At 35.7% G+C, this 27,883-nt stretch overlaps 1 protein-coding gene across 2 annotated transcripts in view; it reads right to left on the bottom strand.

The window, feature by feature from the left end:
- The window catches only part of SNX2 (sorting nexin 2), a 58,619-nt gene continuing 41,412 nt past the window's right edge, over positions 10,677–27,883 (bottom strand). Inside the window, exons 8-16 of one of the 2 annotated variants that reach the window (XM_021084682.1) lie at positions 26,189–26,264; positions 24,856–24,969; positions 24,508–24,601; positions 22,301–22,506; positions 15,624–15,767; positions 15,158–15,169; positions 14,105–14,185; positions 13,601–13,672; positions 10,677–11,158 (exon numbers count right to left, since the gene is read on the bottom strand). In XM_021084682.1, coding sequence (XP_020940341.1) covers positions 11,108–11,158; positions 13,601–13,672; positions 14,105–14,185; positions 15,158–15,169; positions 15,624–15,767; positions 22,301–22,506; positions 24,508–24,601; positions 24,856–24,969; positions 26,189–26,264 — 850 coding nt within the window. In that variant the 3' untranslated portion in view covers positions 10,677–11,107. The remainder of the gene's footprint in view (positions 11,159–13,600; positions 13,673–14,104; positions 14,186–15,157; positions 15,170–15,623; positions 15,768–22,300; positions 22,507–24,507; positions 24,602–24,855; positions 24,970–26,188; positions 26,265–27,883) is intronic. The other variant, XM_013986699.2, reaches the window with a different exon arrangement.

Raw genomic sequence — 27,883 nt, 5'->3', positions numbered from 1 at the left:
AGGCTAAAATTCAGATTTGAAAAATAGAGAAAGAGTTTTATAGGTAAGCAAAAGCTAAAAGATTTCAGCACCACCACACCAACTTTACAGAAGATGTTACAGAGATTTTAAGCAGAAAAGAAACAAAATTAGAAATACAAAAATTACAAAAGGAAAATCTCATTGGCAAAGGCAAACATACAGTATAGGAAAGGTAGATCAACCACTATAAAGGTAGTAGGAAGATTAGACAAAAGCAGTAGAATTATCCATATTGATAATAAGTAATTAAAGGATACACAACACAAAAAAAAGATGTAAAACATGATGTCAAAAATATTATTCATGGAGTTCCCTTAGTGGCTCAGCCGCTATCGAACCCTACTAGGATCCAAGAGGATGTGGGTTCAATCCCTGGCCTCGATCAGTGGGTTAAGGATCTGATGTTGCCATGAGCTATGGTGTAGGTCCCAGATGCGGCTCAGAACCCACATTGCTGTAGCTGTGGCATAGGCTGGCATCTGTAGCTCTGATTCAACCCCTAGCCTGGGAACTTCCATTTGCTGCAGGTGAGACCCTAAAAAGCTATATATACATATGAATATTTTCATGATGGGAAGGGTAAAAATGTGTGGTTATTAGAATGCATTCAAACTTAAGAGATTGACCAACTTACAAAGAGAAAGAAATCTAAATAAAACACTAAAGATATCATCAAATCACAAGGGAAGATAGCAAAAGAAAGGAACAAAAAAACTTCAAAAACAATCAGAAAACAATGAACAAAATAGCAATAAGTACATACCAGTCAATAATTACTTTAAATATAAATGGACTAAATGGTCTGATCAAAAGACGTAGAGTGGATGAATAGATACAAAAACAAGATTTGTATATATGAGAGACTCACTTCAAATCTAAAGACACACACAGACTAAAAGTGAGCAGATGGAAAATGTTATTCCTTGCAAATGAAAACCAAAAGAAAGCCAGGGTAGCAATACTTATATCAGACAAAATAGACTTTAAAACAAAAATTATAAAAAGAAACAAAGAAGGACATTACATAATGATAAAGGTATCAAACCAAGAAGATATATCAATTGTAAATACACATATACTCAATATAGGCACATCTAAACATGCAAAGCAAATATAACAAAGATAAGACGAGAAATTAACAGTAACACAATAATATTTGGGGACTTTAACACCACTTATCAGTGGACAGATAATTCAGCCAGAAAAATCAATGAGGAAATGCTGGCCTTAAACAACACATTAGGCCAGATGGATTTAATGGATATACAAATTTTTGTTTGTTTGTTTGTTTTTTGGGGGCCTACATATATCATATGGAGGTTCCCAGGCAAGAGGTCAAATCAGAGCTGTAGCTGCTAGCCTACACCACACCCACAGCAACACGGGATCTGAGGTGCATCTGCGACCTACACCACAGCTCTCAGCAACACTGGACCCTTAACCCACTGAGTGAGACCAGGAGTCAAACCTGTGTCCTCATGGATGCCAGCCAGATTGATTTCTACTGAGCCATGATGGGAACTCCCTGTACATATTTTTTTCAACTGCACACATGGAACATTCTCCAGGATAGATCACATGCTAGGCTACAAACAAGTTTCAATAAATTTAAGAAGACTGAAATTATATCGGTCTTTTTGACTACAAGAGTCTGAGATTAGAAATCAACTACAAGGGAAAAAAAAATGCAAAAATCACAGGCAGGTTGAAGCTAAACAGTATGCTACCAAATAAGCAATGAATCACTGAAGTAAAGAAGAAATCAGAAACCTAGAGACAAATGAAAATGGAAACAAAATGATCCAAAACATGCAGGACCCAACAAAAGCAGTTCTAAGAGGGAAGTTTATAGCTATACAAGAAAGAAGGAAAACTCAAACAATCTAACACTACAAACAAAACCCAAAGTTAGAAGAAGGAAAGAAATAATAAAGTTCAGAGCGGCTCTTTGACATCAGTAGCAATGTTTGGGGTGTGGGGGGGAATATATCTCCTTAGGCAAAGGAAACAAAAGCAAAAACAAGCCAATGGAACTACATAAAACTAAAAAAGCTTTTTTATAATGAAGGAAGCCATCAATTAATTGAAAAGGCACATTACTGAATGGGAGAAGATATTCACAAACAATATATCTGATAAAGGGTCAATATCCAAAACATACAAAGAACCCATACAACTCAACATCAAAAAAAAAAAAAAATTTTTTTTAAAAATCAGCAAAGAAACTGAATAGACATTTTTCCTTCTTCCTTCCTTCCTTCCTTCCTTTCTTTCTTTCTTTCTTTCTTTCTTTTGTCTTTTCTAGGGCCGCACCTGAGGCAATATGGAGGTTTCCAGGCTAGGGGTCTAATCGGAGCTGTAGCTGCTGGTCTATGCCAGAGCCACGGCAACACCAGATCTGAGCCACGTCTGCGACCTACACCACAGCTCATGGCAACGCCAGATCCTTAACCCACTGAGCGAGGCTAGGGATTGAACCTGCAACCTCATCGTTCCTATTCGGATTCGTTAACCACTGAGCCACGATGGGAACTACTAGACATTTTTCTGATGAAGAGTACAGATGGCCAAGAGACACATGAAATGATAACATCACTAGTCAACAAAGAAATGTAACTCAAAACCATGAAATACTACCTCACATCTGCCAGAATAGCTATCATCAAAAAGACAACAAATAACAAATGTTGGTGAGCATGTGGCGAAAAGGGAACGCTTGGTGGGAATTTAAATGTAAAACCATTATGGAAAAGAATATGAAATTTCCTCAAAAAATTAAAAATAGAACTACAGTATGATCCAGCAATTCCATTTATAGGTCTATTTCTGCAAAACACAAAAACACTAATTCGAAGAGATACATGCACCTTTAGTTCACTGTAATATTATTTACAATAGCCAAGATACACAAACAATGGATAATACTCAGCCATAAAAAAGAATGAAATCTTGTCATTTGTTACATACATTTGACCCTGGAGGGTATTATACTAAGTGAAATAGATCAGACAGAGACCATATGATATCATTTACATGTAGAATCTAAAAAATAAAACAGGAGTTCCCTCTGTGGTGCAATAAGATCTCTGGAACACTGGGACACAGGTTCAATCCCCAGCTGGGCACAGTGGGTTGAGGATCTGGCATTGCCGAGGCTGTGGCCTAGGTCACAACATGGCTCAGTCCTGATCCCTGGCCCAGGAACTCCATATGCTGCAGATGGCCAAAAAGAAAAAACACAAAACAAACACAACAAAACAGTAAAAGACTCACAGATACAGAGAACATACTAGTGGTTGCCAGAGAGAAGAAGATGGAGAAGTTAAAAAAAAAAAAAAAAAGGTAACTATGTGAGGTAATGAATGCTAACTAGTTTGGCTGTGGTTCTCATTTCACAATGTATATTTATATGAAACCATTACATTTTACACCTTTAATATATACAATTTTTGTCAATTGTATCTCAGTAAAGCTGGATTTTTTTTTTTTTTTTTAATTTGACAAGCCCATTACTACACTCAGAGCTTCCAATCAGCTTTCGGTTCCCACTGTTCATCTTAAGACATACAAAGATGAACAGATTAACTGAAGAAAACATCCAATGTGGAAGAGAGATAAAAATAGAACAATTTTGAAGAAACAGAAGAGGGAGGCAAAAAAATTTTTACAAGTAAACTATCACTAATATCCTCAGAGAGATACAAGAAGACATTGTTTCCTCTATGAAACAAGAACAAGTTAAAGAACAATCAGAAAGTTGAGAGTAGAGCCAAGACCAAACAGTAGAAAAAAATGACAGATGCAAAATAGGAAAGAAAAACAAGAGCATCAGTAGAGGACATCCTATATCCAAATAATGGGTCTTTTAGAAGGAAGAGAGGATATATGAGGAAAATAGGAGTGAAATAACTCAAGAAAATGTCTAGAACCAAATGTCATGTCTCCCGATTGAAAGCACACACAGAATGAAAAAGATGTTAACCATAGCAAATCTTTATGAGGTTTCAGAACATTGAAGATAAACAAAGATCCTGCAGTCTGGAAAGGGGTGGGTGGGGATGTGGCTCTAATATACAAAAGATCAGAAAACAGAATGGCTTTCAAATTCTCAACAGCAACATTGGAAGATAGATGACAATGAAGCTGTCTTCAAAAGTCTCAAGAAAGTGATTTTCAACATACAATCAGTTAAATTACGAAGTCTTAGTTCATTAAGAAAATAAAAGCATTCAGGAACTATTTCCAAACACATCCATCTTTCCTTTCCTTATTGTTCAGAGGGAGAAATATCCCTATTTTTTCTGAGGATCTTTCCATCTGCCTGACTTCACCTCCATTCTTGCCTCAGATGCTAGTTTTACATGGGATTTTGTTCTAAGATGCCACTCTGTTTTCTAAGGAGCATTAATTAACAGTCATGGTTTCAAGGGACAGAGCATGTTCACATCTCTAAGCTGATGATGCAATACCTAGTCCTGACTTTTAAGTTTTCACGCATTTTCATCTCGGATTTCCAAAACTGCATCACAAACAAGCCCCTCGTAAGTTTATTTTTACCCAAACCTGCTGCATCTCAGTTAAAGCAGTAGTATCTTAAGTCATCAAAGTCAGAAATCCCGGCATCATCCTAGACAATTTTCTTGTTCTTCCCTGATACCCAATCCATTGTTTCAGTGCCTGTCACAGTTGAGACTGACCAGTATTTACTGAATGAATGGATGTGAAGCTTGCCCCATTCGTATCTCCATTTCCCTAAATTATCTGTTCCTACTTCACTGCAATGTCAGGCCCTCACCATTAGCTGGATGTATGCTTGCTCTTCTACCAACTGCTGTCATGATCTTCTTTATTCTCCATGATTTTTCTTCATTGATTACTACTTCTCTTAGGCCACCACATATTCAAGGTTCTTACATGTGTTTGTGTGTGGCAACAAACTTCTTTACCTAAGAAATTGCCACATTTCTGTCTCACCCTTCTTTCCTTTGTCTCCAAGTTTCTTAGAAGTCTCTGCTCCTTTCCTCACAAGACTCATTTAACTAGTAACTCTGAATTTAGAACAACCTCCTCTGTAGTGGGGGGTCATTCTAAATTTCCTGGCTGAATAAAAGCAGACTTTGACTGCAAGCATTCTTCCCTTCCATGTCTGATCCTTAGCCTCGGGGGTCCAAGAGCAGATATCAGGGGCAGCTTCTGAGAAGAAACCCATTTTGGTAAGCCCATTTAGATCCTAAGTCAAGCACACACCCATTGTTTTGAAGAAGCTGCGAGGACTGGTGAAATAATCAAAAGGCAGGTACTTTGTTCAGACTGAGATTGAGTATTCAGTAAACATTTACAGGATGAGTAATAGCTAATATTTATTAAGCAAAGGACACAGCTGAGAAATTCACATCAATTACCTTAATCCTCTGAGGGAATACCTGAACAGGCACCATTATTACTTTCCATTTTACAAACAGGAAAACTTAAGTTTTAGAGAAAAATAACTTGCTCAAAGTCAACATTGAGCCAGGGTTCAAACGTAAGACTACATGTGTAACTTCATTTTTTTTTTTTTTGGCATAACTTCATTTTTAATCACCCCATTAGACTATCTTGGCCATGCCGTACTAGGTTTTTCTAGAAAGAAGGGCATAATAGTTAATTTGAGAGGCATACAGATTGCTCCAAGCAGAAAGACAGCTATTGTGGAAGGCAGACATTAGGAAGCACAATCTGAAAGGTGCAAAGGGTTACTAGAGTCCTGCTGGGAGATGGGTTACTAGAGTCCTGCTGAGTCCTGGCTTCCTTCTAGTTAGATTAAAAAGGATATATGGAGGATGTTGGTTTTAAAGACTGGGTAGGATTTAACCAATTGCTGGTAAAGGGGGAAAAGGTAACTCAGAGGAAGTAACATCAACAGCACTGAGCCAGGAAAGGATAGCGCATGCTCGCAAGACACGGGGGTTATTTGATTAAAGCAAAAGGTGGGTGAAGGTAAGGAGTATGATCGACAGGAAAAGCAGTCTGAGACCAACTTGGATATTTTGGACTTTATCATGGTCACAAGATCTTGTGGAGTAAAAAGAGTAGAAATGAGAAGGGAACAGATTTCAGAAACAGAATCAACTCAAGCTGGGCCTTGGCAAAATGATATCTAAGCATCAGAACTGAACACGTAAGCGTTTTGCTTTATGTCTCAGAAGAGGCTGGGAAACATGTTAAACTGAAATTTAGAAACTAAGTTTGGTTGAAAAGCATATTATTATACATGCACATAAACATAAATATTCACACCAACTTATACACATAGTGAAGACATTTGAAACAAAGATCTAGGAAATAAATATACGTTAAAATCAAGATAACTCAAGACTTGACTATGGAAGCAGTAAGAAAGCAATTTATTATTTTGTTAAATTTTTGTCTGATTTTAGCTTTCATTAAACAGTTACAAATACATAAATTTTAAATAGAACTTATTTTTCTCAAAGTAGTCCCTTAAAGCAATTTATTCCATTAACTGATCTAAATGAAAAAATAATTTTATGGGAGTTCCTGTTGTGGCTCAGTGGTAACGAACTCATATAGCATCCATGAGGATTCAGATTTGATCCCTGGCCCCGCTCAGTGGGTTAAGGATCCGGCATTGCCATAAATTGTGGTGTAGGTTGCAGACTTGGCTCGGATCTACTGTTGCTGTGACACAGGCTGGCAGCTGCAGCTCTGATTAGATCTCTAGCCTGTGAACTTTCATATGCTACAGACGCTGTCCAAAAAGAAAAAAAAAAAGAAAAATTTTTTTCTGTGTATTAACACATGGGACGTGGGCAGCTTCACCTTAATTGGCTTTGGCTTTAATTACAAAGTTTCCATTTGACTCAGTGAATTAAGAAAAATACTTAAAATTATTCAATTTTTTTGAGAATCAAAAAAAAAAAGTATGTGACAAGAGAAAGGAAGATGAGGATTTTTAATTTCTCCATGTGCATGAGAAGATTTGACAGCAAGCCACAACTTCTGAAGTAAAAGTTTAAAGAAATAAAATCTCTGTATACCAAAGGACTTCCTAGAATTTTATATTAATGATTAGAACATTGAAAAGCTTATCATACATTTTCAAGGAAGAATGTTCACAGAGTTTAACATGTTTAAGAGGAAAACTCAGTTCAATCATGACTTAAGCTCTGGATTTGCTAATCTATAAAATGACGAAGTTGTACCAGCGCCTTCAAATTTCCTTCACGCAAAAGTGTTACCACTTGTCCCAGAAGATACTGAGTACCCATTACTTGCAAAGCACTGTGCTACAAAGTCTTGCACCTAACTTGTACCTGCGTTTGAGAGCAACACTGATTGGTCCCTTTTATTTAGGTTTGAATTCTTCACTGGATTTGGGATGGCAAATAACACCTGTTGGACTTGCTTTGCTCTCCATTCCAGGTCCACAGCACTGTTTAAATCTGTACTGTCCAATATCACACCCACTAGCCACGTGTGATAACTGATCACTTAAAATGTGGCTAGTCCAAATGAAGATGCGATGAAAGTATAAAATACGCCATGTGTATTGAAGACTTGGTACACAAAACAATGCAAAACATCACAATAACTTATGATATATGGATTACATGTTAAAGTATCTTGGAGCTGCTAGGTTAAAAATTATTTTTACCTGTTTCTTTTATTCTTTAAAAGCTGGCTATAGCAAATTTAAAATTATGTATGTAGTTCACATTATGTTTCTATTGGTCTGAATTCTAAGGACCTCATCCACAGATCACCATGAGCTCTTCATGGCCATAATTACAAAGTCAGGGCAATCACTTTTCATATCACTCTTGTGGCAACCCCCCTCTTCTTACTACTTCTGTCTGGCCAACTATTTACCTTACTACCTGAAACGGTATCCTTTACTGTGAGGATATGGATAAGGAAGTTGATAATTCTGTTCGTTTTTTCGATACTTTGAAACAGACTATGTCACAAAGAGAGATATTGTACACATTTCCTGACTACTGGATATGGAAATGCTCCCAAAGTTCTCACCCGTGACTGGACTGCCTTTTCATAGCTCTTATGTTCCCTCCCACCAGGGACCTTCCTTCCTTTAAAACAGGATGACTTTCGCTCAGCCTATCTGTAGTTACTGTTACTCAATTTCAAACTCTTGTCAATCACATGACTGTCCATGCAGTGTCATAACAAGAAAGCGAAGGTGCCATTTAGCTTTATAATTAGTCATATGCTTGAGGACAGAAAAATGAAAATCTTTGCCATTCCCTTTAGTTACATCAAGTATTTTTCGCAGGAATATAATCTTTCTCCAGTCATCTGATTTCCTTCCTTAAGATTTGTGTATTTTTTTTTCCCCTTTTTCTTTTTATGGCCACACTTCCAGCATATGGAAGTTCCTAGTCCAGGGGTCGAACTGGAGCTGCAGCTGCAGCCTATTTCACAGCTGGAAACACCAGATCTGAGCTGCATCTGCGACCTACTCTGCAGCTTATGTCAACACCAGGTTCCTTAACCCACTTAGTCAGGCCAGGGGATGAACCTGCATCCTCACAGAGACAATGTCCGGTCCTTAACCTGCTAAATTGCAATGGGAACTCCTAAAATACAATTTATGAAACAATGTGTAGAAGAACTTGTAAAACTTTACTGTATCTGAATAGTAAAAAAGGTTTAAAGAATAGCAACAATGAAACAAGGGCAATTTTGAGAGTAATATAAATATATATGTATAAAACGTGATGGATAGTTGAAAATACCTCATCAAAAAATACAATCAAAAACTTACTTTCTGTATTTAAGAAATTATTTTTACATAAGTTTTAGTCTTGCTTCAGTTTAATAAAACAGTTTTGATTAAAATTTGACTTTCTAATAAAATAATATTTATACTGAAGTCTGGTATTTTAAACAACATATTTTAAAGTAGAAAGGCACTTCAGGAATCAGTTTTATACCTGTTTTATAGATGAGATGTGATATGTCCAAAGTCACACAGCTACTGAGTGACGGAGGCAACACAAGTATGAAGAGTCCAAGTTCAGCTTGTTCCACTGTATTATGCTTAGTCCTTCTTTAATTTTTATCCAGTTAAATACAAAAAGAAACACTTCAATACAGATCTTTATAACTAAAAGATTATGTTATCAGCATTATCAATGCTCTCATCATTCTATTTATTTGGAATGAATATGGATTAAGACATTGAGGAATGACGTGTGGAGACAGGTGTAGTGTTGAAGAAATTAAATTAAAATGTTGGTAGGTATCAGAGGCTCATATAATTTACTTGACATTCCCAATATACTCTTTACCTTTTAGTAAAGGTTGTTAAGGAGAATGAAATCTGGAACAGAGACTGGGTTGGTTACTCTCTTTGGCTTGATCAAATCTGAAAATATTTATTATTTTATTTGGAGGTATTTGATGTTCTTACAAATGTACCACTGTAGAGTTAAGATTTGGGCTTGAATAACTAACATATTATCCTATGTGTAAACTGAATTTTGGAAATAATGCAACTATGTACCTAATACTAGGACATCATTCTGGTGACACTGTTACGAGTAAGCCTATATTTTGCTTATTATTAATGGGACAACAAGATAGGATCTGATATATATTAATATGAATCACTCATTTAAGTATTTTAAGTCACCTCCAATAAAAGCAACAAGAGAAGCTATATTATTTCTGTATCAGCTTCTTCTTAAGATGGCAAACATTATTTTATACCTTCTAGGATTTTTTTTTTACTGTTCAATTCACCAAGTCTTTACTATTAACCTGTTATGTGTCAGGTAGTCTTCTGTGTCCTAGGATCATCAATATGAACGGTACTAATAGGCTTAAAGTTTCAATTAAAATAAGTGGAAACAAACATATCCTGAGGATACTCTGGTAAGTTAATTGTACCCAGGAGGCTGCTAGAAAGGACTCACACATATAATATCTCACTCTTCTGGAAGGGAGATACAGTTTTTAAGACTGAGAAGAGAGGCATTTTTAAGAATTCTTTTTAAAAAATGAAAATAACTCTGATGACAGTCACAACTTAAAAACTTTCATCAGCATTAAGGATAAATAAATAGGTGAGATGGTTGCAAAAGACAACTTTCATCTTACTTCAAATTTGTTTTGCACTATCGTTATTCATCAGATTACAGAGTATTTTAGCATGACACCATTCTTTGTCAATTATGACCACAGAAAACCTACTTACAGTTTAAAATGAAAAACAAAGGAAAGGTAAGGAATAAATTAAATATATGTGAAGATAGTAGAAGATGTGCAAAATCCACAGGACTTGTAGCAGAAGCATTATAAATACATTTTTTTCTAATTCTTAAACTGGGCACTTAAAACAGGGATGGATAAAAACAAGCAAAGACAATTACTGGCTCCTTTATCAACACAAGAGAATTCCCCACAGTTGAACTAAGAGATAAATGTTCTTTGATTTATAAAGATTTTGTAAAAAGAAAACTGAGTTTCATTTAGTCATTTAATAATGAAAAAGTTTTTTTTCTGTCAATTAAAAACATTAATAGGTTGTAGTATCACCTATATACATCTAAAAGAAAACTCTTCTTCCTATTAAAAATGCTTTTAAAACATCCTAATATGTTTAAATACCCAAATAATTTGTTGCTAATACGTCACAAGGAATATCATTTTATTACTGTAATCACAAAATCATACTTTCTGTACAGGAATGTATAAGTGATCATTAATCAATGCATTGATAATTCACTTCATAAAGAGGATGAACACACTACAGAACATATTGTAAAGGAAAAAATATTGTAAAATTTTCTGGCCTTGCAGTGCACTTTTTAGTGCAAGTATTTAAGACACAATAGTGTTCAATTCGGCAAAGTATTGCAGAATGTCATGCCACAGTCCACTTAATTCAAAAAAGGTCAGGACATGCAGCTTGTAATAAAATGTCAGAATATATATTTATAAAAAACCACATGTAATTCATAAAATATATAGTGGTTTATTTAGATGGTTTTAAATGATTTCATTGTGGAATTCTGCATAACTGGAACAAACATCCAAGATCTTCTTGACAGGAATAATCTTGCTAGGCAATGGCTTTGGCTTCAGGTAGGAATGCCTCCCAGTATTTTATCAGCTGTGGATGATAATAAAAATAAAAGATATTCTCATAATTTCTTTGTCATCTATAGAATATATCCTGTGACACCCCTAATAAAAAATCTATACAAATAGCCAACAAAGATTAACATTTACTAAAGTCTGGTTCTTAAAGCGAATCATCCAAATTCCCTTAAACTAAGTTTATCAGCATAATTCATGTATTAATTATTAATTAATTAATTTTGTCTTTTGTCTTTTTAGGGCTGCACCCGTGGCAAATGGAGGTTCCCAGGCTAGGGGTCTAATCGGAGCTGCTGCCACCCGCCTATGCCAGAGCCATAGCAATGCCATATCTGAGCCATGTCTGCGACCTACACCACAGCTCACGGCAACGCCAGATCATTAACCCACTGAACAAGGGCAGGGATCGAACCCGCAACCTCATGGTTCCTAGTCGGATTCGTTAACCACTGCGCCACAATGGGAACTCCTCCCTCCTTTTTCTTAAATTTATTTTTTTAAAAATTATTTCAAATATTAATTACTCCTGGCTAATTTCAGCCTTTTTTTTTTTTTTCTTTTGGTCTTTTTAGGGCTGCACCCATGGCATACAGAGGTTCCCAGGCTAGGGGTTAAATCAGAGCTGTAGCCATAGGCCTATACTACAGTCACAGCAACTCCAGATCTGAGCTGTCTCTGTAACCTATACCACACCTCAGGGCAATGCCGGATCCTTAATCCTCTTAGCAAGGCCAGGGATTGAACCTGCATCCTCATGGGTGCCAGTCATACTCGTTTCCGCTGAGCCAGGACAGGTAACTCCTAATTTCACTATTGGATGTAAAAAAATACAACTTTAAAATACCTAAAAACTTCTTTAATTTTTGCAAAACTGTACATTGAGAAAGTAAGTTGGAGTTCCAGTTGTGGCTCAGTGGCAACAAATCCCAAGTAGAATCCATGAGGATATGGGTTCAATCCCTGGCCCCGATCATTGGTTTAAGGATCCAGTGTTGCTGCGAGCTATGGTATAGGTCACAGACAGGGCTCAGAACTGGTGTTGCTATGTCTGTGGTGTAGGCTGACAGTTATAGTTCTGATTCCACCCCTAGCCTGAGAACCTCCATATTCAGCACCTGCAGCCCTAAAAAAAAAAAAAAAAACTAATTAAAAAGAAAAAAAAAGGAAGTCTGTTAATATAAGCTAAATAAGATTACCTTAAATAATGAAATTGCAACGAGCTTTTCCAATATAAAGTTATAACATTTCCTAGTTCAGAGGATATTCATTTTATGTTATTGCTAGTAAAAAGAATGAGAAAAAATGAGGAAGAAAAGAAAATATCCAAGCAGGAAAAGAGACTGGAAAAAATTACCTGCTGGTCTTTGCTGGATAGTCCAGATAATAGAATAGAGTGCCGTATAAACTAACATTAAGTTAAAACTCCATTAAAAAAAGCTTACAGAACCTACATTTTTTCTATTTAAAAAAAATGTGGGAGTTCCCACTGTGGCTCAAAAGGTTAAAAATGAAACTAGTGTCCCTGAGGATGTGGGTTCGATCCCTGACCTTGTTCAGGGGGTTAAGGATCTGTTACCGCCGTGAGCTGTGTGGTAGGTCACAGACGAAGCTCAGATCCCATGTTGCTGTGATTGTGGCATAAGCCAGCCGGCAGCTGCAACTCCCGATTCGACCCCTAGCCTGGGATTTCCATATGCCACAGGTGTGGCCATAAGAAAGCAAAAAACAACAAAAACAACACACACACACACACACACACAAACTGACTTTACTAAGTAATACAAACATAATTTGAAGATATGTCTTCACCTAATTTAAAGGTACAATCTATTATTTATATACATGTATATATATATATATATGTATATATATATTTTGCTATTTTAGGGCTGCACTCGTGGCATATGGAGGTTCCCAGGCTAGGGGTCGAATCAGAGCTGTAGCTGCTGGCCTATGCTAGAGCCACAGCAATCCAGGATCTGTGCTGTGTCTGTGGTCTGGGACCTACAACACAGCTCGAAGCAACACCGGATCCTTAACCCACTCAGAGGGGCCAGGGATCGAACTCACATCCTCATGGATCCCAGTCTGCTCGTTAATCCCTAAGCCATGAAGGGAACTCCCTGTTATATATTTTAAAACAAATGAAGGAAGAAATCCTTATATTTAAGATATTACATAATTTGCTCTATTACTCAAATTACATGAAAATATACAGGAATGTTTTCTCACAGCCTAAAATTGGGAAAAGTGTTAAGAAGTAGAAGCAAAAAGGACCTAGGAATTTTCAATTACTTTAACTACCATTTTTCCCTTTGGTGTCTTTGTTTTTCTGTATTCCACTGGTTACTTCTCCAGTTTAAAAGCTGAATTCACTGATGATTATCTTTAAAATGAAAAAGTATACCCCAAACAAATTCTAGAAGTCTGCAAGTTATAAAAAAAATTACCTTACCTGTTGTTGTGTTTGTACTAATGACTCTAAGTACTTGATAATAACAGTTTTAAAATCTTTCACTCGTTCTTTCTGTTAAAGTACATGAAAAAAAAGGTTCATTAGTACAGAACTAAATTTGATTTTAACACAATAACACAGAAAATGTGACCACGCTGTTAAGTATACAATTATGGAGTTCCCGTCGTGGCGCAGTGGTTAACGAATCCGACTAGGAACCATGAGGTTGCGGGTTCGGTCCCTGCCCTTGCTCAGTGGGTTAACAATCCGGCGTTGCCGTGAGCTGTGGTGTAGGTTGCAGACGTGGCTCGGATCCCACGTTGCTGTGGCTCTGGCGTAGGCCGGTGGCTCCAGCTCCGATTCAACCCCTAGCCTGGGAACCTCCATATGCCGCGGGAGCGGCCCAAGAAATAGCAACAACAACAACAACAACAACAACAACAAAAAAAAAAAAGACAAAAAGACAAAAAAAAAAAAAAAAAAGTATACAATTATTATACTTGCCTCAAATCTTCCCACTTCTTTTCGAATCGTTTTAGAGATCTGTTCAAAATCTCTTTCTCCTTGTTGCACTTTTGCCTCCCACTAACAAAAACAAAAAAAAAGGGCACAAGTTTTTTATTCTTGTCTGCGAAAAAATTACAGAACTAGCTGTCATGACCATTCATTTAATTTACAATGCAATGCCTAAAAACCCTGAAAGTTCAATATTGGCAAAGCCCAATTTGGCATCATTCAAACCACTGCACCACGACGGGAACTTTCTCCCTCAATATTTTACTGTCAGAGTTATTCAAGATTAGGATATTCTAGTACTTAATGAACTACATTCGCCACAACTTAATTTACATGAAAAGATTTCCCCAAGTAGAAAATTCACTATCAGGAGTTCCCGTCGTGGCTCAGCAGTTAACGAACCCGACTAGCATCTATGAGGATGCGGGTTTGATCCCTGGCCTTGTTCAGTGGGTTAAAGATACGGCATTGCCGTGAGCTGTGGTGGAGGTCAAAGATGCGGCTCAGATCTGGCATTGCTGTGGCTGTGGTGGAGGCCGGCAGCTGTAGCTCCGACTGGACCCCTAGGCTGGAAACTTCCATATGCCATGGGTGCAGCCCTAAAAAGACAAAATAAATAAATAAATATCAAATCATTTAGCAGTACTAGAATGTAATTTCTCATTATTTTCCATATCTTTAAATTTTTAAAAAATATATCAATATTCTGCTGCTAATTTCAGGAATACATGTTCATTACGATTTATATGCCCATGGAAATAATTAGAAAAATTATATGACATTTAAAAAACATTTTTGTAATGATGAAATGTCCAGATTTAAAAAAAAAAAGTACAATTATGGTCTACTGAACACCTACTGGTAAATATTAAATTCACTACAAAAACAATGATGTGATTAGTGACCAATGGAACAGCTAAAATAAAATAACTGAAGACTTAAGCAATGAAGTGACATTTTCCCACTATGTAACCAAAACACTGGTACATACTCTTCAAAGAGCAGGTACATTTACTTTAAGTAATATAAAGGTTGTCCTACCTCTTCAATTTCCTTATTGAAGCATGGCAAAAAAAGTGTATAAATTATAATAAACTTAGTAAATTTACTGAAATACCATATATAATACATATATATGGGGAATAATGTTGCCTGAACAGCTAAATGTGGGACAAGTCTATCTCTAAAACCATTTTTAGACACAAAATAAGTAATTATCTGAAATCAAATTAACCCTCTCCAAAGAAATATGTAAATATTAATTCAAGGTTAATTTAAGTCTCTTCCTTATATGTTTCTTTATCCATTCCATAATTATGCAGAAGTAACAAAGAGCTCTGGAGATTTTAATGATCAAAATGTTAAAATAATTCTAAAGCAGTTCATAAAATTATGAAAACATAGCTAAGTGTTGAATGGCTCAGAAAAAAACTTATGAAAAATTATGCACATATGAATGACTCATGGAAAATCTGGGTAAAGAGTTAAAGCATTTTGTATTAATCACCTCTCTTATTTCATTTTTAGCCTGCTGTATTTTATCTGGTTTGTTAGCAACCATCATTTTTGCTTCGGTTTCACGTTTTTTGAGTAAAGTCATTTGAGCATCTTCCCATTTCTGCCAGCACTTCATTCGATGGTCAAACACACCCTATAAGTGAATCACATAAAACTATTAACTGGGAATTAACACTAAAACACTTTCACGATACAAGAAATGCTGCAATAATGAAAGCAATAAAACCAAGTACTTATATGCTACTTTCTTATACTGAGATACTGAAAATAAACATGCCATTATCAAAGAAAAAAGGTTTCCATATTCATTTGCTTAAAAGCAAAAAAAAGCTGTGATTAGATGAAATATAAAAGCTCAGAATGGAAAAAACTATATACAAAATCCATTTCACTAGACTTTGGGGATTAATTCGTGGCTCACAAGATTTCTAAGAGTGTTATGCTTTGAAGAAAGATTTCTTTAATAGGAAAATGCTAGTGTCATATCTACGGTGGAATTTTTCCTACTAAGATATCAAAAGCAGATTTAAGTGTAGGAAATATGCCAGAAATTAAAAAAAAAAAGTTATAAGACAACAGAAAGTAAAGTAAAAATGTGGAAGCGATTACTAAGAGCTAATTAAAAATTTTTTATTTTTATTAGCGAATTTTAATTTAAAAAAAGGCAAAGCAATATGAGTATAACAAGACTGGGGAAGAAAAAAAAAAGAGTCCTACACAAGATGAAAAGGGCAAACGAATAAATGTACTTATTAGTATGCAGCACTAAATGAAGAAATAGACAAAAAGACTGTAACAGAATAATTCAACCAAGTCCACTACTTCTTTCAAGGAGTTTAGTGGAGCAAGAGTGAGTGAATGCAGGAAAGAAATGAAACAGGAACATAAAACTGTCATTAGAAACTATATAAAAAAAAAAACCTGATGGATAGCATGAAACAATAATAATCCCTTTTCTAGCTTAATGTTGGGAATATATTCATATTACTTTAGTATTTATTAATTTAACAAATGATGAATTAAGCATTAATAACTTGGGTGAAACAGTTATTTTCATTTATTCAAAATAAAGAGCTTTTGAATCGAGAAATAATAAATTAATACAAGTTCTTAAAGGAGGCTGATGAAGAAGAAAACACACAGTGTATTTTTAAAATACGGGCTTGGAAACAAATTAAATTTGGATTCAAATACTGGTTTTGTCACTGTATGATCTGAGCAAATTCATTTAATTTCTTCCTATAACTCACAGTTCTTCTATAAATAAAAGAGGGAAATGAGATCTAGATTTATAGAGTAGGAATACAACGAAAGTATGTAGCACAGTGCCTTAATCTAGTGGATGGTTAATAATTAGTAGATAGTATTATGGATTACTCCTAAATAACATACACCTATAGATGTAGGTGACTAACTCTAGATTTCTACTAAAAGTGCAAATAATGACTTAGGTAATAAGGAAAAAAACATACTTAGACTGCTAACTTGTATCATATAGCATATTTCAAAAATGCAGACAATAATGTTAAAAACTCCAAATGAACAGAGTTATTAAAGAGTGTACATATTTTAATTAACTAGGACAAGAGACATCCTCAGCACATCAGGTAAGTTAAAGCACCATATCTATAGGTATTTATATCCATTTTACTAGATTTGTCATTTCATATCATGTCTCTTCTCACATCTGTTAAGTCCCCTTTGTTTAATTTTCTTATATTTAGAAGACTACAGTCTCCTTAAAGCATTTCTCATTATGGAGTAATTTGCTTCAGCCAAATTAATTTGGATTGAAAATCACAAAAGTAATACATCTAACAAATATATTTAAAAAGTCACTATCACTTAAACAATCCCTGCACCTCACCTCCCACCTTTACACACATTTTAAAAGGAATTTAAGATTTTAGGCTTAGTTTTCCTTTAAAGGAACAGGGCCATATAAGCTCTTCATTTACAAACCCCTCTGTTCAATAACAATTTGATTATTTAAAATATGTACCAATACAGGGCAAAAGTGAACAAAAACGCTCTTTAATCTCAAATTTGCCTTTACTTAATATATATATCAATTGGCTTTTTCAGTAATATACTAATTTAAACTAATTTGGTCCCTGCACAGTTTATTATCTCTTAACATTCTAGAACCATCACAAGATTCTTGTGGTACGGATATAGGTGCTATGGTAAAGGCAAAACTAGTCAGGTTATTTCGGGGAAAAAAAAATTTTTTTTTGCTTTTTAGGGCCACACCCATAGCATATCAAAGTTGCCAGGCCAGGTGTCAAATCAGGGCTGCAGCTTCCAGCCTACACCACAGCCACAGCAACACCAGATCCAAGCCACGTCTGTGACCTACACCATGGCTCATGGCAACGTCAGATCCCTAACCCATTGAATGAAGCCAGGGATTGAACCCACAGCTTCATGGTTACTAGTTGTTGGATTCTTTTCTGCTGCGCCACAATGGCAACTCCAGGAAAAGAAATCTTTAACTCCATTAGAATTAATTTTTTCTTCACCAGTTTGTTCATTTTTTTTTTTTTTTTTTTTTTTTTTGTCTTTTGTCTTTTTTTTTGGTCTTTGTTGTTGTTGTTGTCATTGTTGCTATTTCTTGGGCCGCTCCTGCGGCATATGGAGGTTCCCAGGCTAGGGGTTGAATCGGAGCTGGAGCCACCGGCCTATGCCAGAGCCACAGCAACTCGGGATCCGAGCCGCGTCTGCAACCTACACCACAGCTCACGGCAACGCCGGATTGTTAACCCACTGAGCAAGGGCAGGGACCGAACCCGCAACCTCATGGTTCCTAGTCGGATTCGTTAACCACTGCGCCACGACGGGAACTCCTGTTCATTTTTTTTATTTCACTTCATTCTTTGTTCATTTGTCTGTTAACACTGGAATGTAAAAAGAATCAGAACCACACCTGATCTTCTAAAATCTTTTTAAAATGCTATCTTGAAAATCAAATCATAACTTAAGGTTTACTCCTGCAGGTCAAGATACTAATCCACTCTAGAAGAACCAGCTTCTTCTAAAAAGACGGATACATTTTCACTAATGATTCACTTTGGCCCCCCCACTCCCTGCCAATTTATGCTACACATGTGTAGGCAAACTAGTCTAGATTAAACAAGGTTGCAGTTTTCCTAGCCAACCAGGAAATTTGAAGCTGTAATTTTACTTTATTATTTTATATATTTTATAAATTTGCATTACCTACAGGAATTTTATGAAGAATTCTGGTGCTGAAAACATTGAAAACTATTACCTTCAATCTCTGATGCTACTCTAGTGATTCAGACATGAAAATGCATGTAACAAGTTTATTGCTTAATATATGTCAGCTAACAGTACTAGTCAAAATATGAAGTCTCAGATGTTAGAGACTGTACAAAAGAGGGAAACAGGAGTTTCCTGCTATTAGGCCAGGCCTAGGCAATATTTTGAATGAGTGAACTTGATCTCTTTCTTCAGGGCTCCAATTTCTCATGGTATCAGGTTCTCCACTTTGCCTCTCAACTCTAATTCACAAAGTACTTGAACTTTCAAAATTATCATTTTGAAAAGTACTCTCAATGTGTATAAAATATAAGGTTAAGTAGCACTAAACAGCTATTACAAATCAGTAAGACAAAAAAAATTAAAATGGAGCAAAGGACAAGAACAGTTCATAGAAAAAAGAAATCCAAATAGCTTATCATTTGTAAGGATGCTTAAATTCACAATAACTAGAGAAATTAAAACTTACACAAACACACAAAGACCTTCGTCACTGGGATGGAGAGGAAGCAACAGATATTTTGCTGGGAGTACAAAAAAGTATAACCTCTTCCAATAGCAATATAGCAATGTTTACTGAAATTTTAAATTCCTTGGCCAAGTAATTCTACTTCCAGGAATTTTATGCTCAAAGAGTTAGTATCAAAATATTTAAGATTGGACACATCAAATCATTCAAGGTACATCTATATGGTAGGTTAAGGAATACGATACAAATCTTTAAAAGAATGAAACACATATTTATACAAGCTGATAAAGAGTCCTCTTCAAAATGAAGTGAATAAAAAAAGCAGGCAAAGAACACTGCATATAGTATTCTCCTCCTTGATGAAGGGTGGGAGAAAGGGTGGTTGAAAGAGACAGAAAGAAGGAAGAAAAGAAAAATACAGAGACAATTAGCCTTATAAATATGCACAGCTAGGAGTTCCCTGGTGGCTCAGTGGGATAAGGACCTAATGTTGTCACTGCTCTGGCTCAGGTCACTGCTGTGGCATGAGTTTGATGCCTGGCTCTGGAACTTCAGCATGCAGTAGGTGAAGCATCCCACCTCCTCAATCCCAGCAAAACAAAACCACATAGCTAATTATAAAGACATACAAGAAATCTAACAGCATTTAACTGAGGGAAAAGAGACCAGAGGTCTTGGATAGATAAAAAGTTACCCTTCTGGGCTGTAGAATTATTATGGGCAGGTATTACTTTTTCAAGTACAAATGAATTAGTTTAAAATAAAAACCAGGAGTTCCTGTAGTGGCTCAGTGGTTGACGAATCTGACTAGGAACCATGAGGTTGCCGGTTCAATCCCTGGCCTCGCTCAGTGGGTTGAGAATCTGGCACTGCTGTGAGCTGTGGTGTAGGTCGTAGATGGGGCTTGGATCCTGTGTTGCTGTGGCTCTGATGTAGGCCGGTAGCTACAGCTCTGATTGGACCCCCAGCCTGGGAACCTCCATATGCCGCAGGTGTGGCCCTAGGAGAAAAAAAAAAAAAGACTGAAAATAAAAAATTAAAAAATAAAATAAAAACCAAACAAGTAATTAGACCACAAAAATCATCTGCAGTCCTATTCCATAATTTCTCAACTCCTTTATGAAGTGACCTGGGCTAGGTTTCAGCAGAAAATCATTCTGAAAGAGCTTTATCTTAAGGTATAACTTATTCGTAGGTCTTTAACTCTCTTTTAATCAATGAATCACTAATTCAGTGTTTCCCCAAGTGTGTTCCACATACGTAAAAAAGATATTAAGTAGAAAAGAATTCCAGTTCATATGAATTTGGAAGCCTCTGGATTGAACAAAGTTACATGTCTTATTTTACTTTTACTCCTACACGGTTCTGAAGTTTTTAAATGCAGTCTGACTCTATAAGACAGGGCTACATTATCTCCAAAACTCAGCTGATAATGGTACATCTTTTGGTGTCATGTTCTGCAGAAAACATTCTGGAAAACATGACTATAACTCTAATTTTATGGAAAGTAAAAATAGATCACGCAGTATGAGAAAAGCTGTTTTTTAGGGATCAGCATCCCTCACACAGGAAGGCCAATTAGGTCATGGAGTCTCTTCCAGGGTTAGCTCTTTGCAGGTAGACAGACAGTGCCTAGTTTCCCTCTTTGAAACCACAAGTTTTCTGGAGGTGTTATACTTTTTAGTAATAGCTCTCAGGCTAGTGGAAGCTCTGGAATGAGGTGAGAATAGGTGGTAGAGAAACAGGAACCATTATCTATAAAGTGGATTTCTGTATATCATAAGTTACCTGCACATAATAGTTATACTCTAATAACTATCTATATTAACATCTTTAAATAACTGAAAAGATAAATTCACCACCACTAGGAATATAAAGAATAACATCTAAGAGAAAATACAAAACTGGTAATGTAGCTAAACCTAAGAAAGCATTATTCTGAAGTGCCAAGAACTCTCTGGTAAGAGCTGTCAACACGAGCCTGAGAACAGAATCTATAATACTCTGTGCATCAATGTTCTGATTATAGATGAATACTAATTTGATCAGACTTTAGCTGAAAAAAATCAGCCTAAGAAATCAAGGAACAAGGTCTCGTTAACTTTCCGGATGTCTATAATTCAAGGTAAATTCAAGTTCCCCCAATCCATGATAACTAATGTTCATAACAGTAATTCAAAGACACCATAAGATCTTAAAAAGTATACTCCAAAACATGTTACAGAAGAAACAACTATTCAGTTTTATTGTCTGAATATTGGTGATATCTGTAGAATACTAATTTTCATCAGTTAACTGGATTATTTTCCTAACTATTTAGAAACTTAAAACTGTTCATCCTTAAACATTAGTACTAGATTAATAGAATTTTAATCTAATTTAGTCCCATCTCATCTATAAATACATGGTGACACATACACAGAATGTGTGCTTACAGTCCAAATCCATGCTATAGCCACTGTTAAACATATTCATGCAACAATCAGTTGTGGTTCTGTCCTGCTTATTATAATTTTAATGATAACAGAGTCCAGCGGGCAGTTTCAGGTTAGAATGAGTAAACAAATGCTATAAAGTTAATTGTTGACTTCTATATGCAAATACAGAGGTGTATATCGGTTTTTATCTTATTTGGCATTGCTTAGATCTCTTAAACACATCAATTCTATTATACTATCTAATATCTAAGATCACAGGGGAAGAAAATACTAAGCTATGCATAACCACCTTAAAGCCATTATACATACTAGTACAGCGTGCAATTTACACACTTAAATACAACACTGTAAGTCAACTATGCTCCAATAAAATTAAAAAATTTAAAAAACTAAGTAAAAGCATACCTAATAGCAAACCATATTCTTCTTATAAGCAAAACATTTAAATGAGAAGGAAGATTACAAAATAAGGCTTACTTTCACTGCAGCAATAAGACGAATATAGTCACTAAGTAGTTCTGAAAACATATAAAAGTCAGCAAAAGCTTGTTCTTGATGTAACTGGTCTATCTTCTCCTCAACCTCTGCAAGCTGAGACAAAGCTCTAGATAGAGCAGTATGATCCTCAGAATTACCTAACATGGCAGCACTTTTAGCAAAGGCAGCTGTGTTAGCTGAAAGTTCTGAAATGAAAAAATATTCACTTTTAGTGTTCGTTTGTAAAGTTTTTAAAAATTACATTTTTTCATCTTCTCTCTAAATTTTATCTATTCACAAACTGCTCCAATATTTTAAAATAATTAACATGAAACAACCAGTCATTAAAATTCCTTGGGCATCTGGAGTTCCCGTCATGGCTCAGTGGTTAACGAACCCAACTAGCATCCATGAGGACACAAGTTCAATCCCTGACCTCGCTCAGTGGGTTAAGGATCAAGCGCTGCAGTGTAGGTCACAGACGTGGCTCGGATTCCGAGTTGCTATGGCTGTGGCGTAGGCCACCAGATACAGCTTCAATTCGACCACTAGCCTGGGAACCTCCATATGCTGCAGGTGTGGCCCTGAAAAGACAAGAAAACAAACAAAAAAATTCCTTGGGCATGTATGTTAACTGCTCAGAGTTCTACTGAAAGTGTAAAAGAACCACTGCCTATATTCCCCAGGGGACGAACCTTGTTCAAAAATTTTATGTAATAATCTGCATCCCTGTTCTCCTCCTAGGAAGTGCTTTTTCTCTATCTATTCCTAAGAAAGACGAAAAATACATTTTTCATATGGAAAGCACTGGGAATACTCACAGTTGATTTATACCACATTATCTGGCATTGAAACATTTACTATTGAGAATAATGTTTATAATTTTTGATGAGAGTATTATTTAGCTCACAAGAAGAAAGCAAGGTAAAACCGTATATACAATTCACATAAATCTTTTTCCTTTCTTCTTTATATGCAAAAACAATGCTTAGTGAAATACTAAGAAATTCTAAAAATATTTTTGAATGTTATCATTTCAGATACATCAAATAAAGAAAAACAGATGTGAAGGACGAACAATTACACTGCCTGGAATGCTCTGCTACCCTGCATTACCTAAAGTTATCTAGAAGAATCATAAAATGTTCCCTAAGGGAGATCATACAAACAGCAAAAGTCACTCTAAACTACTTTCAATAATAAATTATTAGTAAATTTCTGTAATTATTTTATTGCAACATATTGCTGATAATGACACATACCAAACTGCTTATTAAGTATTTTAGAAAGGTGGTATTAAAAGTTGTGAATTCTTTTTTTTTTTCTTCTTTTCTATAGCTGCACCTGCGGCATATGGAGATTCCCAAGCTAGGGGTCTAATTTGAGCTGCAGGTGTCAACCTACGCCAGAGCCACAGCAACGCCGGATCTTTAACCCATTGAGCAAGGCCAGGGATCAAAGCCGCAACCTCATGGTTCCTAGTTGGATTTGTTGACCACTGAGCCACGACAGGAACTCCCTAAAAATTGTGTATTCTTAACATTTTTTTTTTTTGGCCACAGCTATAGCATCTGGAATTTCTGGGCCAGGGATTGAACCCATGCCACAGTAGCAACCAGGGCTACTGCACTGACAATGCTAGATACTTAACCCACTACGACACAAAGGAATTCCTTAAAAGGCATGTATTCTTACAATAAAATAAAACTAAAACCCTCTATCATGGAATAAAAAAAAAATTACAACTCAAATTTTCTACGAATTTTTAACACCCCTCTCTGCATGTTTTCCAATATGCTGACTCAAAAATGAAGAAATTACTTTAGTTTTCCAGGAAACACAGGCACCAAACAAACATCTTAGAGAAAAGTTTCAAGTACCTATGTTTGAGTCTCATTCTTTAATTATAGTAAGAGTTACCAGTAGGATATCTTCATTCATTTATTAAATGCTTAATGAAGAGTTCATCAAAAGTGGATAGTTTTAATCCAAAATATATTTTATAAGCTCAAGATTTTTCTATTTCTTAACTAGAAGACAGATTAAAATAGAACAAAAAATATTAACAAAGTCTAAACAGAAAACATTCTCTTAAACTATCGTTTTCTCTCTTCTGCAATGACTTAGAAATATTCATTTAAAAAAATTTTAATGAAACACCTGAATTAACTTATTGTGTTAAACAATAAATAGTAAGACAAACAAACCTTTTCTATGACAGACCAAGGCTTCAACACTGGCATGAAGTTTCCTAAGTTGCTGATCCAGATTTTCAAATTGCTGCTGCTTTTCTTCAAACCACTAAGAAAAAAAAATGAAAAATGGAGCTAATTTAACCAGAAGAAACCACTGTAAATTAGGTTACCAATAGTAAGCTACATTCCTTGTTTTAAAGCAACAAATTAACCATGTATAACCATGGTGGTCAACTGATGTGCTGAGAACTAAACTCAATAAGCAAATTAATATCCTATTTTCTACTTGTACAGCTTTAAAATGCAATTGTTGGGCTCATTAATTCATCTCATTATTCAAGTCGAAAAATCAGCTCTTACTGCATCCGATTCATTCATCTTGATTGTCATTTTGTTGACAGCGTCGGCAGCCTTGTTCACCATCCTCAATATTCCTGCTCCACTCAGAGCCTGTGTATTAACTGCTCTAGGCAGCTGGAATTGAATGACAAATAAGGGCAAACAAACCAGTTAAAAGCCTGGAGGTTTAACTGGCCACAAAAGGGACTGCCCTCACATACCCACCCCCCCCACAAAAAAGAAAAGAAAAAAAAAAGAGGCTGTATTTTCTTGACTCTCGTATGTTTCAACAGTGAGATCTAATTTCTCAAATACACTACTTGTACGTTCTCAAAGGAAAACTTAAAAAATGGACTTTCCATTTGTTTTTCTTCTGCACGTTTACATTTAGATGGAACAACACTCTGTTTGTCAAAATATATTAAGAAAGTGCCAAGTACCTTAACACCGGCCACCTGTTTGCTAGCAGAAATAAACTATTTATAAGGAAAAAAGAAGAAAGTCTTGAGAAAAATCTCCTTATGCACAGTTAGGACTGTATGATTTTGAATTTTTTAACCATCCCAAGGTTCAAGTAAATTAAAAAAAAAAAAAATCGGAGTTCCTGTCGTGGCGCAGTGGTTAACAAATCCGACTAGGAACCATGAGGTTGTGGGTTCGGCCCCTGCCCTTGCTCAGTGGGTTAACGATCCGGCATTGCCGTGAGCTGTGGTGTAGGTTGCAGACTCAGCTCGGATCTAGCGTTGCGTAGTTCTGGCATAGGCCGGTGGCTGCAGCTCCGATTCAACCCCTAGCCTGGGAACCTCCATATGCCGCGGGTGCGGCCCAAGAAATAGCAAGAAAAAAAAAAAAAATCTCAAATGCTAACAATAAGAACTCTAAACTGTTAAGAGGGCAAAATGTAGCCAATATAAAGAGCAGCATGGTTATAATTAAAGCTCTTTCAAGTTACAATTTTGCATTTCAAAACCCTTAGTAAGACTACTAGAATGTAGACTCACAAACACACATTCAACTATCTCTAAAATGAGGTCTAAATATACTTATTTCAACATGATGCCTCAGCAACAACTTAGGGCACTCGGAATTAGACTATATATAAGACATTCTTTTGAATTTGGCTTTAAGTTTTCAAGGAAAGGCATGATCATCCTACAAATATCAATGCAAAGAAGATATTTTGCTGGTAATTAAGTAATTAAAGCTAATCAAAGTTCTAAGTCAAAAAAATCATTGTTCTATTACATCTATTTAATGCAACTATTCACTGAATACCTATTCCTATATAAATTATTACACTGATAATCATAAATGAGAACATTTACATATAAAAATTTAAAGTAGAAAATCTTACCTCTGAGCTTTCCAAGAACTGCCTCAAGTCAGGATCCTGTAGTAAAGTTGGATGCTTTACTGTTCTTTGAAGATATCTAGATTCAAGAATAAAATCCTCCTTTATCAGTAGCATTTAAAATCTTATTTCAACAAAAGAAAAAATTTTAAAAAACGGGTAAAAAGATGTACTGTTTAACTCCTATTATTTGTTTGCCGTCACTCTGATTATTTAAACTCTTATAGCAATTTAATGATTAAAAGGCTCTTTCACTCACCTTTTGAAAATTCATAATTATGTAAAAAGAACACAGGGATGGGGGCAGGAGTAGAGAGGTTAAATAACTTAGCAAACTTCTCACCATTAAGTACTAGTTACAAAACGGTGTATATGTATATATGCACCCTTTTATAGCTAAATATATATATCCCAATCAACCTACTTATTATTATTATTTTTTACTGCACCATTACCGAAATGGAGAACAGCCTACTAATTTTTTTTTCCTTGCAGCAGACTAAATCAGTTTTGGTCCTTATTTGACAAGGACTACATTTTCTTCAATATTTCTATTTTTAAGGTGTTGCTATTTTTGATGTCTTCCTTAAATGATACCACATAAAATAAAAAGTAAAAGGAAACATCATTATTAAATCCTTACCAGCTTAACTTTAGTAATTTCCCTTTACTAAAAGTACACCCCTGACAGTCACAATAAATTACCAATCTTTCTTTCACAAAAAAGGGTAAGATCCACTATTTGATGACTATTGATTACTTATTTAATCTCATTTTTAAAAATTGCTCTTTCCACTGATTAATGATTATATGCAGTAGTATTTCAATTATAGCATTCTGCCTAACAGTTAATATTCCTTTATTCTATCTCTGCAGAATAGTCAGTTATTAAATTGTTCTATCTCTTTACAAAATTATAAAATATGCCTAAAATAAAGTTCCTGAAAAGCAAACCAAAAAAACCAGGAGTTCCTGTTGTTGCTCAGTGGAAATGAAGCCAACTAGTATTCATAAGGATGTGGGTTTGGTCCCTGGCCTCACTCAGTGGGTTAAGGATCTAGCGTTGCCACGAGCTGTGGTGTAGGTCCCAGATGCGACTCGGATCGGGTGTTGCTACGGCTATGGAGTAAGCTGGCATCTGCAGCTCCAACTAGATCCTTAGCCTGGGAACTTCCATGTGCCGCCATGTGCACCCCTAATAAGAAAAGGGGAAAAAAACAACAACCAGAAACAAAAAAGTAAATGACAACCTTCTCTAGAGTCAAACACTAAATATAATGTGTTATTCAATTGCTATTCAATTGCTGTTTTCATATATTTAAATAAAACGCACACCATATTAAATTTCCTTTTAAGTCATTAGCCCATTTATACTATAATAGAAACAGAGCATCTAATAGATATGTACAATACAACCCATACTGTGTTTTTTTTTTTTTCTTTTTAGGCCTGCACCCTCAGCATATGTAAATTCCCAGGCTAGGGGTCAAATTGTGCTATAGCTGTTGGCATATGCCATAGCCACAGTGAGGCAGGATCTGAGCTGCATCTGTGACCTGCATCACAGCTCACAGCAATGCCAGATCTTTAATCCACTGAGCGAGGCCAGGGATGGAACCTGCATCCTCATGGACTAGTCAGATTTGCTTCTGCTGAGCCATGACAGGAACTCTCCATGCTGTAGTTTTAAAAAATATT

The sequence above is a fragment of the Sus scrofa genome, chromosome 2, assembly GCF_000003025.6.
Source record: "Sus scrofa isolate TJ Tabasco breed Duroc chromosome 2, Sscrofa11.1, whole genome shotgun sequence".
NCBI classification, from domain to species: Eukaryota; Metazoa; Chordata; class Mammalia; order Artiodactyla; family Suidae; genus Sus; species Sus scrofa.
This window is presented reverse-complemented; position numbering and strand designations above follow the sequence as displayed.